The sequence below is a fragment of the Dromiciops gliroides genome, chromosome 3, assembly GCF_019393635.1.
Source record: "Dromiciops gliroides isolate mDroGli1 chromosome 3, mDroGli1.pri, whole genome shotgun sequence".
Lineage (NCBI taxonomy): Eukaryota > Metazoa > Chordata > Mammalia > Microbiotheria > Microbiotheriidae > Dromiciops > Dromiciops gliroides.
The window spans coordinates 454,543,231-454,559,480 of NC_057863.1; the positions used below are offsets into that span (position 1 = coordinate 454,543,231).

The 16,250-nt window shown below is 35.9% G+C and overlaps 1 protein-coding gene across 1 annotated transcript in view; it reads left to right on the plus strand.

Moving 5' to 3' along the window:
* LOC122747778 (fibroblast activation protein alpha) overlaps positions 1-16,250 on the plus strand; it is an 81,071-nt gene that overhangs the window by 744 nt on the left and 64,077 nt on the right. Inside the window, exons 2-8 of the mRNA XM_043993619.1 lie at positions 329-424; positions 3,218-3,312; positions 3,439-3,513; positions 4,333-4,385; positions 11,986-12,058; positions 12,464-12,584; positions 14,233-14,387. Coding sequence (XP_043849554.1) covers positions 329-424; positions 3,218-3,312; positions 3,439-3,513; positions 4,333-4,385; positions 11,986-12,058; positions 12,464-12,584; positions 14,233-14,387 — 668 coding nt within the window. The remainder of the gene's footprint in view (positions 1-328; positions 425-3,217; positions 3,313-3,438; positions 3,514-4,332; positions 4,386-11,985; positions 12,059-12,463; positions 12,585-14,232; positions 14,388-16,250) is intronic.

Below are 16,250 nucleotides of genomic sequence, written 5' to 3' on the forward strand. Positions count from 1 at the left end.
TTTATGCATATGCTATACACATGTACACTCATTTGTATATATATATGCTCACTTACACATATACACACATACATACACATATATGTATATACATATTTATTTATTTATTCATTAATCTAGCCCTTAAACTTTCCTTTGAGGAGGGGTAGTCTAATTGCTTTGGCCAGTTGGCATATTATAAGTGCATCTTATTTCTATAAAGAAAAGGAAGGGGATAGAAAGTGTTGGAGAAAGAACAAGGCAGATAGAGCTGGCGATGGTTTTCTTTATTGGTGTTCATTGATCTGTTCATTAATACTATCTTCATTTTGATGTTTTCTTTCTAAAGTCCACCACTCAGAAGGAAGTACAAGAGCCCTCACATTAAAGGATGTTTTGAATGGAACTTTTCATTACAAAACATTTTTTCCAAATTGGATTTCAGGCAAGTTGATTGTCTTGTTTGTGTTTTTGTCTTTCAGTTCTTAATAGGTGTAATAGGTGTTCCGTTCCTGTGTGAGTTCTCCAGGTGCCAGAACATCTTTAGCATGCCTAAAACCATATCAGTTGAAGTGAAAACAAAGGCAATTTGTCTTTTATCCCTTAGACCTCATATTAGACCTTGCTTGACACCTTTCTAATGAACTTTTTCAATTAATATTTATTAAGCTCCTACTCTGTGTAAGGTGCCAGGAACAAGAAATTTAAAGTTGGAGGAGGCCTTAGAAGTCATATTAATTTGTATTATATTTATCTTTCCATGACTTAGATCCCTCTAAGATTCACTTACCTCCACAAGGGCAGAGAGTGCTTATTATATAAATGTGCTTTTAGAGTGCTTTGCATACAGTGGCTACTTAATAATTCTTATTGCCTTAAGTTGAACTAAATTTGAAAAAAATCTAAATTAAAATAAAACCGAAAACTTTTCCCTAAACACAAAAATTCAGCATACATCTAAGTATGGATGTGGGCTAGGTTGTCTAGTAATGATGAAATCAATTGGAAGTTTGAAGTAAACTCCCATAATGATGTTTAGAATTTGGCCATGCATGATAAAAATTATAATATATAATAAAAACTGCTTTTGAGAATGGCTGATATGCACATGCTCTTCTGGTGTGTAATTATGGCAATGAGTTTTCAGATAGGGGTAGGTTTGGTTTATGAACAAGAGAATAGAATGCTACTAGATAGTTTTGGCTGTCAAAGGGATAAGTGGGGCAGCTAGGTACGCAGTGGATAAAGCACCGGCCCTGGATTCAGGAGGACCTAGGTTCAAATCCAGCCTCAGACACTTGACACTTACTAGCTGTGTGACCCTGTGCAAGTCACTTTACCCCCATTGCCCTGAAAAAAAAAAAGGATAAGCACATGTGTGTGTGTTGAAAAGGGTTAGTGAAAAGAACCTAACCTGTCCAACAATGAACTAAATGTTCATAATGTCAGTCTTTTTCCAATATATTGGTTAGTTTTGACAAACTGGTTTAACAAACTTTTAAAAGGTCATAAAGTCAGCAGCATTCAGTGATTTTTATGTTAATCATGGCTCGTTTTCCACATAATTTCCATAAAAATTGGAGATGTATAGTTGATATAGTCAAATCAGTATCCAAAGTTCACCAAAGGAATTTGTTTTGTGCTGTACTGAGTACTTCCACTGCCTGTGGAAATACAATAGTGAAAGTTAATATGGATATACTTTCACTAACAATGGAGGAGTGGAGGGGTGTTCAGGGAGGACTAGCACCTCTGGTATGAAAGCTTGCCAAGCACTTTTCGGGGTTGTTCATTCACCTTTGGTGTTCACCTGTCACCCAACTTTCACCTTTGGCTTCAAGAAGCTGTATCCTTCACAGGAGGCACACCCTGGTAAAACTCTCTTAGCAGATTGGCTAAACCAGGCTGAAGACAATCAATGGGGCTCAAACCCATGAGTGAGTTAGGGGTATGTCAACTCCAAGCATGCAAAGACTTCCCCCAGTGGCTGAAGCAGGCATTATGGAGTGCTTTGAGTTTGGTCAGACATCAAAGAAGCTAAGGGCTTCTGCATCCTAGACCATCACCAGTTATTCTGATTTTTGTCTTGCCACCGGACTTTGATGACTCTGGAAAAGAGAGTAAGGGTACTGATATCGTGCAACTTTGCCTCACCTAAAACCAATTAATGCATTAGTCAAGAAATCACCCAGTGAGGTCACTGGTCATTTCTGAAACAGACAAACAACAGCAATTAATAATGAAATGAAGTGAATGGATAAAAATGGTGTTCCAGTCACTAAACAGAGTGGAAATGGAATGAGTAATATAACTTAAGTTTAAAGTTAAAAAAGAGTGTCATTGCATTCATTTTTCAGATATGTAGGATCACCCTAAAAGATGAATAAAAACATATTTATTGATATCCTTTATTTCATAACACCTAGATTTCCTAATTTATCCTATTCCATCTCCCTCCAAGAGAGCCATCCATTACAGCAAAAACTTAAAAAAAGGAAAACACCAGTTTAGCAAAACCAACCAACATACTGAAAAAGTCTGACATGATATACAACATTCCATACCCAGATTTCTTCACCTGTGCAGAGGTGAGGAGGAAGAAGCCTGGAAGTGCCTTCTCGTATCTCTGCTTTCAGACCAAGCTTGGTCATTGTAATTTCAAAATATTCATTTTTTATTGTTTTGTTTCTGTTCCTATAAGTGAATTTTTTTAAAATGTTGTTTCCTAAAGCAGTGTGCTTATGTATCTAATGCAGCTTAGAATCCCAATCTCAATTGCATAAGAATACCTTGTTAACATTTGGACATTTCAATGGTAGCTATAACCAGAGAGGTTTGACACTAATCATAATGTATACAAACTTGTACTCTAACAAAGAGTTAGAGCTAGAAAAATCTTAATGTAGTCCAACTCTTTCATTTTGTTTTTTGTTTTTTGTTTTTTGTTTTTTTAGTGAGGCAATTGGGGTTAAGTGACTTGCCCAGGGTCACACAGCTAGTAAGTGTTAAGTGTCTCAGGCCAGATTTGAACTCAGGTACTCCTGACTCCAGGGCCGGTGCTCTATCCCCTGCGCCACCTAGCTGCCCCCAACTCTTTCATTTTACAGATGAGGAAACTGAGGACCAAGCACTTGTCCAAGTTAGCATTGGAACCTAAGTTTCTTGATTTCTAGTGAAGTGTTCATTTTAAGTAAGGTATCTCTTAAGTTACATTCTTCTTCTCCCTTCTTGTTTAAAGGACATGAATACCTCCGAAAATCTGCAGATGATAACATTATACTGTATAATATTGAAACAGGAGAAACATCTATCATCTTGAGTAATAGCACCATGGTAAAGTATCACATACATCTATACTTTTCAATAATAACATTTAAAGGTGTTTAACTTATTTAGATGCAAGGTAACCAATTTTGGTTAAATTCTCTTGTTTTCTAATCAACTTCTTTATAATTTTAGAAAAGTGTGAATGCTTCAAGTTATGGATTATCATCTGATCGGCAATTTGCATATCTAGAAAGTGATTATTCAAAGGTATTCTCTTACGTTAGCTACTTAATTTGCCTGCCTGTATGTGATTTTGTTATTATTATTCTGAAAAGCAATCAATTGGATACAAGCCAGTATTTCACAAAATAACTATGTATATATTGAATAGAATATAACTCTGAACCTTTATTCCAGAATTTTCCCTTTTCTTCATAGTATTATTCTGAGTTATCCAATGATCTTAGTTTTAACATAGGTCCATATGAGGATGAACCCAGGTACATGGTCTCAGACAAGGGTATTTGGATTTTAAATGATTCACATACTATGTTTTTTAAATTCAAAGAATGTATTGTAACGTCATGTGTAGGTATTATACAGGTGTAGATGTTGTGTAGGTATTATAAAGTTCATTTAATTCTTGGTCAAATGAATGAAAATAATGACCTTTATGACATTATTCAATAAATATTTACTTTTAAAAAATAAATAAAGAAAATTCCCCCAGTCTATTCACTAATTCAGCTTATGCTTAAGGTAAGTAATGTTATGGTATTTTGGACTTCATCTAAATTGAGAGCAGGAAAGACTAAACTAGTATCATGTGAAAGCATAACTTCATGTTTTGTGTGCTTTTTATGGGATCAGAACTTCGGAGTGTACCAAGAAGCACAAGGTGCTACAGTTTAAAAAAAAAAAAGATGCAAAGGTTATCAGTGTTGAGTATGTTATTTTTGTGTTCAATCCTGCACTATCTATATGAAAACGTTACTTTCATAATCCTGAGTTTTGTAAGATCGATTGGGGTTCCCATGATAATTATTTTCATCATAATTGTTTTTGTCTCTTTACTCAATCTGACAGCTTTGGAGATATTCCTACACAGCGACATATTATATTTTTGACCTTATAAATGGGTAAGACATGTTGTCTGTTATATTTATTGTCTATGAATGTGTGGTATTATATTGAAATATAATATATTATAGAGCATAATACAATAAAGTACAATACAGCATATTAGAGTGGAATAGGTTAGAATAATAGTATAGAATAGCTAAAGCTAACTTGTAGAGACTTCCACTGGAAATCCTAATTTGAGAATAGAACTTCTTTGTTTTGTTGCTTTTCTTAGAGGCAGATAAGTGCTAATTTTCATTAGGAAATAAAAAGAAAATATATAATTTTCTCATGTTTGCAAGCTTCATAATATTCATGCTAATTGAATACTGTTGGATTTTCATCTTGCATTCAAATCTTCCCAATTATCTTTCTCTAATCTTAAATAAATCCCTTACTTTTCTAAGCTATGCCTCAATTTCCTCGTTTTTGCAATGGGCTTTGTGAGAGCATTGATCTCTACTCAGCTCTAAAATTTTGGTTTTCTTGATTCTATATCTTCTTCCTATTTTAGCCATCTCATGTCGTTCTAATCTCTTCATCCTCTTCCCCTTTACTTTAACCCTTTTCATTTTAATTGTTCTTTGATTTAATTCCAAATTCAACTAACACTGATTAAGTATATATCATGTATAAGTCATTCAGCAACTGGAGAATGAATGAGTTTACAGGCCTAGTCATTCATTCAGTAAAAATTCGTTAAGTGACATTATATATATAATATATATTCCAGTCACTAAACAGTGTGGAAATGGAATAAGTGTAATATATCTTGAGTTTCAAGTTAAAAGGATTGCTGTTGCACTAGTCCAAATAAGGGGCCTTGAGAGATTTGAAAGAAAGATTGCATTTGAAGGAGAGATTCAGCCTGGGAATACAAAATAAGGGTAGGAGAGATTGGGGGAAGCTTTATGGAGGAATACCTAAATTGGATCTTCCTTTACTATCTTTCCAATTAAAACAGACTATTCTAAAACTGGACTATATTTGGGACAACCATCGCTATTTAACTGGAAATTCCAACCCAAAATATGTCTTCTAATTAGAAATGATTTGCCAATTATGTTTCAAAGAAGAAATCATTTTAGGGAAAAAGATATACATAGACAGTTTTCCAACACCCCTGACTATTTTTTTAGCCTATTGCTTCTGGAGAGTGGATCTGTCATATTTAAGTTTTCACAAAAAAAGAAAAGTGTAAGGGAAGGGGATGCTGATTTGACTTTTGTTATTTAAAATGGTTTTACCAGGGGCAGCTAGGTGGCGCAGTGAATAAAGGACCAGCCCTGGATTCAGGAGGACCTGAGTTCAAATCCAGCCTCAGACACTTGACACTTACTAGCTGTGTGACCCTGGGCAAGTCACTTAACCCTCATTGCCCCACAAAAATAATAATAAAATAAAATGACTTTACCTGAAAGAGGACATAGACTCTGTATATTCCTAAAGGTTTACTTATTTTGATATGATATATATTTCCCTGCTTTTTAATATAATGAAAACTATAGAGTTAGAAGGGACTGACCATATTATAGGAAGTAGTGTGCTCAATCTTAAAGGTAACTAATTGTCTATAGGGAAGCAGGGTATAGTAAAGTAGCAATGTCACTGGGCTAGTCTGAAGTCCAAAGACCTGGGCAAAAGGCCTAGAACAGTTACCTTACTAGTTAGCTGTGTGTCCTGAGGCAAATCACTTTTAAACATCTGGACTTCAGTTTCTTTATCTATAAAATGGGAATAATACTCACACTACTTGACAGGTTTGTTCTGAGGGTCAGTCAGATGACATTATTCATAAAAATTTCTATATAACTAGAAATCAATAGTTTAATCTGTGCTATTATTTAAAGAACAAAGCCTAATCTTTAAAATTTTTATTGATCTTCTGTTTTCTTATCATTTAACTTTCCCATTATAATCTTTCAACCCATTTTCCAGAGAGCTATCCCTTTTTTTTTGGGTGAGGAAATTGGGGTTAAGTGACTTGCCCAGGGTCACACAGCTAGTTAAGTGTCAAGTGTCCAAGGCCGGATTTGAACTCAGGTCCTCCTGAATCCAAGGCCCGTGCTCTATCCACTGCGCCACCTAGCTGCCTGAGCCGTCCCTTTTAACAAATAAAAAATATAATTAACAAGTTCAGCAAACTAACAAAAACAAATACAATATGATATTTATTATTCTATAGCCACAGTCCCTCATCTCAGTAAAAAAGAGAATCTGATACATTCTCATAGCTCTTATTTGAGGCCAGACTTGGTCATTATAATTTTCCAACATTCAGTTTCAATTTTTTTATTATTATTTTTTGTATCCATTTTCATCATTGTAGCCACTGTGTATGTAAGGGGAGGGGAGTCCATCCCCACCTCAATTAGTCCCAGAAAGCACAGATATCTCAACTGAATCAGTCAAAAATAAGCTAGTTGTGAATAAGCTGGATAAAGACAAATGACAAAACACAGGAAATACCTTGTGAGATGCTTCCTGGACCACATATAAAAAGTTTGGTGCTAGTCAATTGAGTGGGAAAGGATTCCACATTCAAGATCTGAGAAGTCTGAATTCCTGAGAGGGGATCACTAATGGGGGCTTTCCTACCTCCTTCCCATTCACTATTTCCACCGAATAACTACCCTATTAGGATACTACAGACCCAGCTGAGACTAGAGAAAGTCAGCTGTTAGCAAATGGAAGATCTCCCAAGAAAAGACAACTGAGAATCTAGAGATAGAATAGAGCAGATTCTGAGCTTTTAAAAATCTAAAGGTTGGAAGACCTAGATGTCTGGTCAGCTTTGGTAGCAGTGTCCACCAACCAGAGCATCATGTACCAAGAGACACACCAAGGATTGACTACATACACCAGCCTCAATTCTCTACAAGGGCACTCACTCTCAAAGCCCTGCAAAGAACTACACCTAAAGGGAACTTCATGCACTCTCCGTGAAGGGAGAAAAGGAGCTTCTTCCCACGCAGATTTTCTATACCTGCAATTTACTATCCTTTTACTACAAGGCACTTGCTCTTTAATGGAAGAGTCAGCCTCCAGTGTGGAGTATTTTTTTTTGTTAACAATTGTTCTTCCTAGAGCTGCTTAGTAAGTACTCTAGTTTTACTAAGATACACTTTCTAAAAGCTAATTAAGCTTGGCTTATAAACAGTGGGAAGCATCCCTAGGGAGAGTTCATGAGCAACAATATTAGAAACCCTGTCCTCTCAGGGTTATTCTTGGAACTCTGAGGGGAGAAGTTGTCACCCATCGTCTGGGAACCCAGTCTGTCAATATGAATGGGAGCCAGAGAAGGAGAAATAGTGTACTACACATATTTTGTTTTCCTGGTTTTGCTTACTTCTCTTTGTGTCTATTCGTTTTTTAAAATCTTCCTATACTTCTCTGCATTCATTTAATTCACTGTTTCTTATAGCAAAGAAATGTTCTATTTCATTTATTTTCTATAACCTGTTTAGTCATTCTCAATCATTTTCTTTTTAACTTCAATATTTTCCTGGTAATGTTATATGGCTGTGACACATGGAACACCACAATCTAGAGACAGTCAAAATTGTAGAGATGTGGGGTAGACATAAATAGGTTGCAGCATCTTATCAACGATAACTTACATTTGACAAGTGACATAAAAGGTCTCAATCAACAAATGTATGATCTTCTGGGGATAGCCAGTCCTATTAAGAGAAAAGAAAAAGAGATAGCTTGAGTACTATAATGGTATACACAGTAGGATAAGAATAGGTACTTGATCTTTGATTTTATTAGTATAGTAAACTCCCAGATAAGGAAATCTCCTCTGCTATTGCAGGCCAGAACTGTCTTTGCAACTTATAGTCCCAGACATTTGCCTCCAAGTATAAAGTTAAATGACATGGAAGAAAGCCTCTAATAAATATAATGAGCAGATCCTTAATAGAGGCTTCATAGCTAAGAGTCTCACATGAAGAATAGGTATGTATGGGTTGTGATCAACATCATTAAAGGGAGTATACACAAAAATGAAATTATTGATTCATTAAAGTATCTCAATATTCCTCACATCTTTTTAGAGATCCTGAGAAGAAAAAATCACAATGTTGTTTAATAGGCTGATATCTTAAAGATAAGTATTTATTTTTACTACATAGTCTAAATCCCATTGACTGATATTTCTTCATTTTATCTCCTTATGGAGTAAATATGTATAGTCATTTATTCAGAACATATATCTGAAGACTCATCAAGTTGCCCTGTAACTTCCTTATCTACATATTAAATAAATCAACACATTCTATGTTGAAGGCACTGTGATGGGAAGAGAGGGGAAAGCAAATTGTATCAGGGAATTTATAATATGTCAGGAGATGGAAAAATAAACTTACCCTTTCTCAGAGAGGCATTTTCAAATGTTTAGTCATTTTCATTGTTCTTCTCTATACCATGTCCAAATTTTCCATGTTGTGATTTACCAATAGACCTAAAAATTGAGTTCGGTTTTCAAGTAAAGTAGAAGGCAGACTGGTTCACAGTTCTGGCATCCCATGCATCTCAGCATCATGTTTAATTTTTAACTACTAAACAGTAAATTAAATCAAAAATGTTTCTCCTCAAAACCAAATTAATTGATCAGTTTTGTATCTTTAATTAGAGTCTAATTAAGATGTGAGTAATTCCAATAACCCTTGAAGAACAAAGATGACTCAACTCATCTTACGTAGGAAAAGATTCCTGAAATCACGTCTGTCATTCTAAAATTATGCACATACAAACATCAGAAACAAGAGGATGTACTGAGCTGTAAAGATGTCACCACCAGTTGGAAGAGAATTGAGGATATGAATATCAATATTTCAAAAAAGTCTACTTGAATAATTGTATAGACTACTCTTCAACATTCAGAAAAATAAGGAAGTGCCATAAAATTTCAAAAAAGGTTTACAAGCAGCCCCTTAAAGGCAAAATAAGCAAAGTTTGTCTTCAAGACCTACTTGTCTGCCTTAATGTACACAGTACTCCCATTCAACACTCTCCTTTCATGAATATCCAAGTTCCTTATGCTGAGCTTTCCAGCTTATGGTAAGAAGCCTATTCTCCAAATTTTTCTTCACTCTCTATATTCCCTTTTAAGTCATCCGACTCCACTAATGCATTATTGGTGGAGCTGTGAAATTGTTTAACCATTCTGGAAAGTAATTTGGAATTATGTGAAGAAAGTGCTAAAAATGTCCACAATTTTTGACCCAAAGTTTCTACTGCCAATAAGAGGTCAATAAGAAACAGCATACCCAAATATTTATAATAGGATTTATTTATGTAGCAAAGATATGGAACCCATGTCTGTACTCATTGTTTGGGGAATGAATAAAAATTATAGGACATGAATGTAATGGAATATTATTAGAATGGAATGCTATTAGAAATTATCAATATGGAGAAGCAAGGGGAGACTTACATGAACTGATATAAAGTGAAACAAGGACAATTAGGAAACCAATACACACAATCACCACAACAGTGTAAATGAGAATATCAACAATAATACAATTGAAACTGAATATTATAAAATTAGAATAACCAAAAGAAACATGAGAAGGAATCCCCTGCTACTTTGCAGAGGTGGGGGACTATTGGTATATAATACCATATGTAAAAATTTTTGATACGTTGGTTAGTTTTGCTGAACTTTGTTCTTTCCTTCTAAAAAATTATTTATCATAAGGTATAGGCTAGAAAATATAGGTGTTATCCAAACTTCCTGCAACATACAGTGAACACAGTGTCACCACAAACACCAGCTTTCCTTCTATGCTTTTTGGATTCTAGCTACCAGATCACTCTCTCAACCTACAAAGTGACCAACACTATCCCTGTGGTTATTTTCTGATAATCATAGAAGCCTGGGAAATGATATCTGCCTTCCTCCATAGATTCTGGGACACAGATGCTTTATCCCTCTATTCTTCTCTCTAAAGAGGGGGAAAAAGCTGTAGGCGATGAAAAAATAAAAAGTGTCAAAGATTTGTTCTTTAAAAAGTTATCTTCCCTATTCCTATAGGGGCCTAAGTTTCATAGTAACTAATCTGATAAACAAATTCAACCTAAGGTGTTAATGACTGCTAATGTATTGCTCTTTTCAGACAAGATTTGCATTTTCATAAAGTTTTCCAGCCCCTCAATTCAAAGGGAGTAAGCTAGTTGAGATTTTCAGATACAGTAGTAGGATTAGTTTGGGGTGGGGTGGGGGAGCAGAGATTGGACAATACTGGTAATCTTACTGGTGAAGGGAATTCCCAGTGAGTATACTCCTTCTACCAATGCAAAGCAATACTAACCATGCAATTTACCATCCTAGAGAATTGCTTGGAACTCAGAAAGCCGTATGGATTACCCATAGTCACACAGCTAGTGTGTGGCAAAAGAGGAACTTTAAGATCTCCTTTATTCTTTTTTGTTTTGTTTTGTTTTGGTTTTTGGTTTTTTTGTGTGTTTTTTGTGGGGCAATGGGGGTTAAGTGACTTGCCCAGGGTCACACAGCTAGTAAGTGCCAAATGTCTGAGGCTGGATTTGAACTCAGGTACTCTTGAATCCAGGACTGGTGCTTTATCTACTGCACCATCTAGTTGCCCCCTAGATTTCCTTTATTCTAAGGCCAGTTCATTTTCCACTACCCTACTCTGCTTAGATAGCTTTGAACAGGTAGGTCTTTCCGTCTGTCTCTCCACTATAAAGGCAGCATTCTGCATTGCCTCCTCATCGCCCTAGCCCAAATGCACCCATTACTACAATCTTCAAGAATTATAAATGGAAAGAAATATGACCATGGTAAACCTGGAGGCATTTCATTGTTTTCATCATTCATTAAGATCATTCCCAAAGCTTCTCTGGAGAAGTTACAATAAAAACCAGTGAACTAGTACTCCCCAAATAACACTATGACATCAATCCTTAAACCACCTTTTTTGGGGCCATAGAATGTTTGAAAGTTTCTCTTGGGTGGAGGCCTTTGTAATATGAAGGCACATTTCCCAAAATGAAAACTGGTTTTCAGTTTAGCCAGAAAGCAACTGTTCTCTTCTTTTTTTTCCTACTTGAAGTTTGACTTAAGGCAAACCCTTGTACAGATTTTCAGATAGCATCATTTTTTAAAATGTGAATTGAATATTAGCTCAAAGAGATTGGGAATTATAAATAAGGATATTGAAGATGAATTTTGGTTCTAGTACAATTTTACAAATTGCAGTCATGTACAGACATACACAGTCTCTGAAATTATTTCCAAATGTATTTTACTGTGCATCCTGGATTTCTGTGCCTTGAAAGGTAGGTTACATTATTTTATAGAATTTCAGAGCCTTAATGAGACGTTATGGACCATTAAGTCCAGCCAGTCACCATGTTTTATTGGTGGGATTACTGAGGCCCCAAAATATTAAGACATGCCCAAAGTCACCTAGCTAGTTAGGGTCAGAGCCGGAACTAGGGTCCAGAACTCCTCACTCCCAGGTCAGTGATCTTTTCAATACACCATACTCCCTCACATATGCATTTAATTTTTTCCCACTTTGGTTTTGTCTATATCTATAGATAGTCTGTTATTCATTGTATAACAAATGCTTATTTTCTTTCTAGAGATTTTACAAGGGAAAATGAACTTCCTCATCCAATTCAGTATTTGTGCTGGTCGCCTGTTGGAAGCAAATTGGTTAGTAATTGCTTAATATACAGAATAATTTTTACTGCTTAACCCACTAAAAATAGATAGTTTCAGTTTGGTGTTTGTTTAACTTACTTCCCTGGGGGAATTCATTTCAACATTTACTAGGCACCTACTATGTGCAAGGCAATAGGGTGAAAAGACAAAAAAAATTAATGGGCCCTCACCTCAAGAAACACATTATCTTCTATTAGAAAAATATCTATTTTTAATCTCTTTTGTTTTTTAAACCAGTTTTGATAAATTGAAATATCTGAAAAGCTGATAAAACCTTTGCATATAAACCAATAGCAAGTTAACACTGGGTTTCAGTAATTATCATTTTTGAAGAAAAAGCTGATTCTATTTTTCCCTCGATATTATACTTAATAACAAACTCATGTTCTTCTCTAGGCATATGTCTATCAAAACAATATCTATTTGAAACAAACCCCAACAGACCCACCTATTCAAATAACATCCACTGGGAAAGACAATCAGATTTTTAATGGAATTCCTGATTGGGTCTATGAAGGTAAGCTAGTATAATTGTTGTGGCTGTGGTTGCTTTACCTCTTATTTGAAAATAACTTCATGAGATCAGTAGAGCTGTGTTCCATCAATATTTAGGTGGGTCCTGGGCTGAAGTGGCACCAGGTGATATAGGGAATGAGAGGTAATTATTTGATAAGTGGCAACGTGGCATAATGATTCAGAAGGCCAGACTTGGAGTGACATTGGGTTTAAGTCCCACATCCAACTCATGCTGAATATGTAACTCTGGGGAAGCCACTTAACCTCTCATTGGCCCCAAACAATTCTCTAAAACTATAAATTGCAAAGAAGTTGCTGATCTGCAGTGATAAAGAGGATTTCCTCACTGGGAGTTCCCTATAACAATGAGATCCCAAGTTCCAGTCAAAACCCAGACCCCAAGATCTGTAAGCCTATGTTAGACTTCCTCTCCCTAACATTAAAACAGAGAGTCAAGGAGACTTAGCACTATGAATTATTATTAATGTCATCAACATTCACAGCAGCTGAAAATACAGATTATTTACATTAGAAAGTGAATTTGGTCTATACATTTTTCAAGTATTTATATTGAGAAACATTTTCTGTTTTCTTCAAAAAGGGGAGTAAACCTCTCAGTATCCATTTTCTCCTTTATAAGATGGGCATAATACCCATAGTACTTACCTCACAGCATGGTCATGAGGATCTTGTAAATATATAGAAAGCATTTTGCAAGTCTTAAAGTACAATGTGAATGACAACTACTAAAAGATTATTATTACTACTGTCATCACCATCATTATTATCTGGCTCGATCAATAAAGCAATCAATCAATAAACATTAAGTGCCTACTATGTGCCAGGGATCCTGCTAAGTGCTGGGTCCTTGAGTGGAAGTCCGTACTTTATTTTCCATGGTTCTCACACATTCTGCCCTTCTTTCCAGGGCAAATGCTTCCAGAAGAGACATTTACACCAAGAAAATTCTGTTGAAACCTGAGTGTAGAATCATAGAATTAGAGAATCTCAAGTTTGAAAGGGGCTTGTAGAAATATAATTAAATCCAGCTCTTTCCTGTATGAGAAATCTATCTAAACTACTGCTGTCAAAAGAAAGCTTACAAAGCAATTCCACAGCCTCCACTGGGAATCCATTCTTACCACTTTCACTAAGGCCCCACATTCCAATGGAAGCCTGTTCCCCTCAGTTCTGGCTACAGGAGAACTGTTAAAACTAGGAACTGTGCCCATAGAGAAATCACTGCTGCTGAAGTTGATCCACTATTAATAAAGAGAATATTTCTGGTTTTGGTATGGTGTAATACACAGAGTAACAGACCTGTAGTCGGGCTCACATCAGATAATGTAAGTAAGGCATTTTGGAAACTTTGAAGCCCTACATAATAGTCACATAAAATAATCTTTGTAATATAATATTAGTTGATATTTCTTGGCTGTAACTGGATTAAATTTTGACATGGGACGCAAGAATAAAATATTCCTGTTTACCAAAAATATTGGATTTTTAAACTGCTGAACCTGTTTTATGTAACATGTCAGTCCTATAAGTGAATCCTTTTAGTCAACAAAGAGCTATTTGAAAATATCTGTAATTATTTTGAAAAGTAAATTATAACAGTAATTAATATAGAGGTGCTTATTTTTCAGAGGAAATGCTTGCTATAAAATATGCTCTCTGGTGGTCTCCAAATGGAAGGTTTTTAGCATATGCAGAATTTAATGATACAGATATACCAGTTATTACATATTCTTATTATGGTGATGAACAGTATCCTAGAACAATAAATATCCCCTACCCAAAGGTATGTTGAATGCTTTTAACAGACGCTTTTATTCCCTTGGTGTAAACACGAACAATAATAACCATGAACGAAGGTGGGATCAACACATTTGGAAAACTTCTTGTCCTTATGTGTTGCAAAAGCAATGGGGTATTCTTTGTTTAAACTTCTAATACTTTGGACATCTGGGTGTGCTGCATGAGGTTCCCTTTGCAACATACATCTTGGGAAAGCATATGGTCTAAATTATTGAGGGGAAATAAGCTAAATTTCATTTTGGTCCTTTTTAACTTTCAAGCTCACAATTCAAATTCCATTTTTTTAACCCTTCTTCAAGTGTCTTACAAATGTTAATTGAAGAGGGAAACATAAATGCTGACTTCATTAATTCTTCTCTCAGGCAGGCACTAGCTTAACTCTCTCTAGATAGTGCTGTCTAAGACAGTGCTATAGACCATAGGAGAATCAGTTTCTTCATCTATGAAGTGTATGTGTTGGGGATGATGGAGACTAGAGAGAGCTAAAGTAATCTCTAAATAATCTCTTTAGTTTAAATATTCTGTGGTTCAGTTAATTCTCTGCTTTGATGTTCCATCTCAGAGAGGAATATTGAATAGAGGGTCCAACAGAGTCATGACTAGGAATTTTTGAGCTCAGATTTTGTTTAGTCATTTTTCAGTCATGTCCTAGTCTTCATGACCTCACTTGGGGTTTTCTTGGCAAAGATACTGGAGTGGTTTGTCATTTTCTTCTCCAGCTCATTTTACAGATAAGAAAACTGAAACAAACAGGGTTAAGTGACTTGCCCAGGGTCACACAGCAAGTAAGTGTCTGAGGCTAGATTTGAACTCAGAAAGATTGAGTGTTCAGGCCCAGCACTCTACCTACTGTGCCACCTAGCTGCCCTTCAGGTACTACCACCATAAACCCAAACCAGGGGAAATGGAATGAAAGACACTTTAATTGAGGGAGGCAAATATTACAGTATAAGAAATTAAAGACACTTGAATGCTGATGTGAGAAAAGTAGATTAGATGGGGTAGAGAAGGGAAGAAGTCATTTCCCTCAAGTGCAGATCTGACCACATTATTCCTCTACTCAATCAACTCCAGTGGCCCCATGCAACCTATAGGATAAAATAGGAACCCCTTCAATCAGTTTTTTTTTCAAGCAGCTTTTAAAGACCTATATACAACCTGGGCCAACTTTTTCTTTCCAGTTCTCTGGTCCTTACTCCCTTTTCTTTGCTCTGTGATCCAGTGAAAGTGGCCTTATCTCTATTCCTCACACTCAATACTCCAGTTCCATCTCTTTGCCTTTGCATTGTTAGTCCCTTATTCCTGGAAAATTCTACCACCTAACCTCTAACGCATACAGTCTCTCACCATCTTGATTAAGCCTTTTCTGATCCCCCAGTGCTTGGTGCCCAGCTTCCCAAACTACCTTGTATTTAACAGAAAATGTGTGTGTGTGTGTGTGTGTGTGTGTGTGTGTATGCATGTGTGTTGGAGAAGGAAATGGCAAACCACTCTAGTATCTTTGTCACTAAAACCCCCAAAAGGGTCACAAATAGTTGGACACGACTGAAATGACTGAACAACAAGAATATATTGGTTCACTCTATTTATATATGTACCTATTGTCTTCCCCATTAGAATGTAAGCTCAGTGTGAATATGGACTGCTTTGTTCTCTGTGCTTATCTCCCTGGCACCCAATTTAGTGCTTGGGAGTGAGAGTTGCTTACTAAGTACTTGTCTCACCTCATCTTATTGTTCCCTCTTTTGACTGTTTTGGGTAATTATTATTACAGATCTAGAGTTGGAAGCAATTATAGAGGTAAATAGAGATCATTTTGTAGTTGAGGAGATTAAGGCCTATAAAG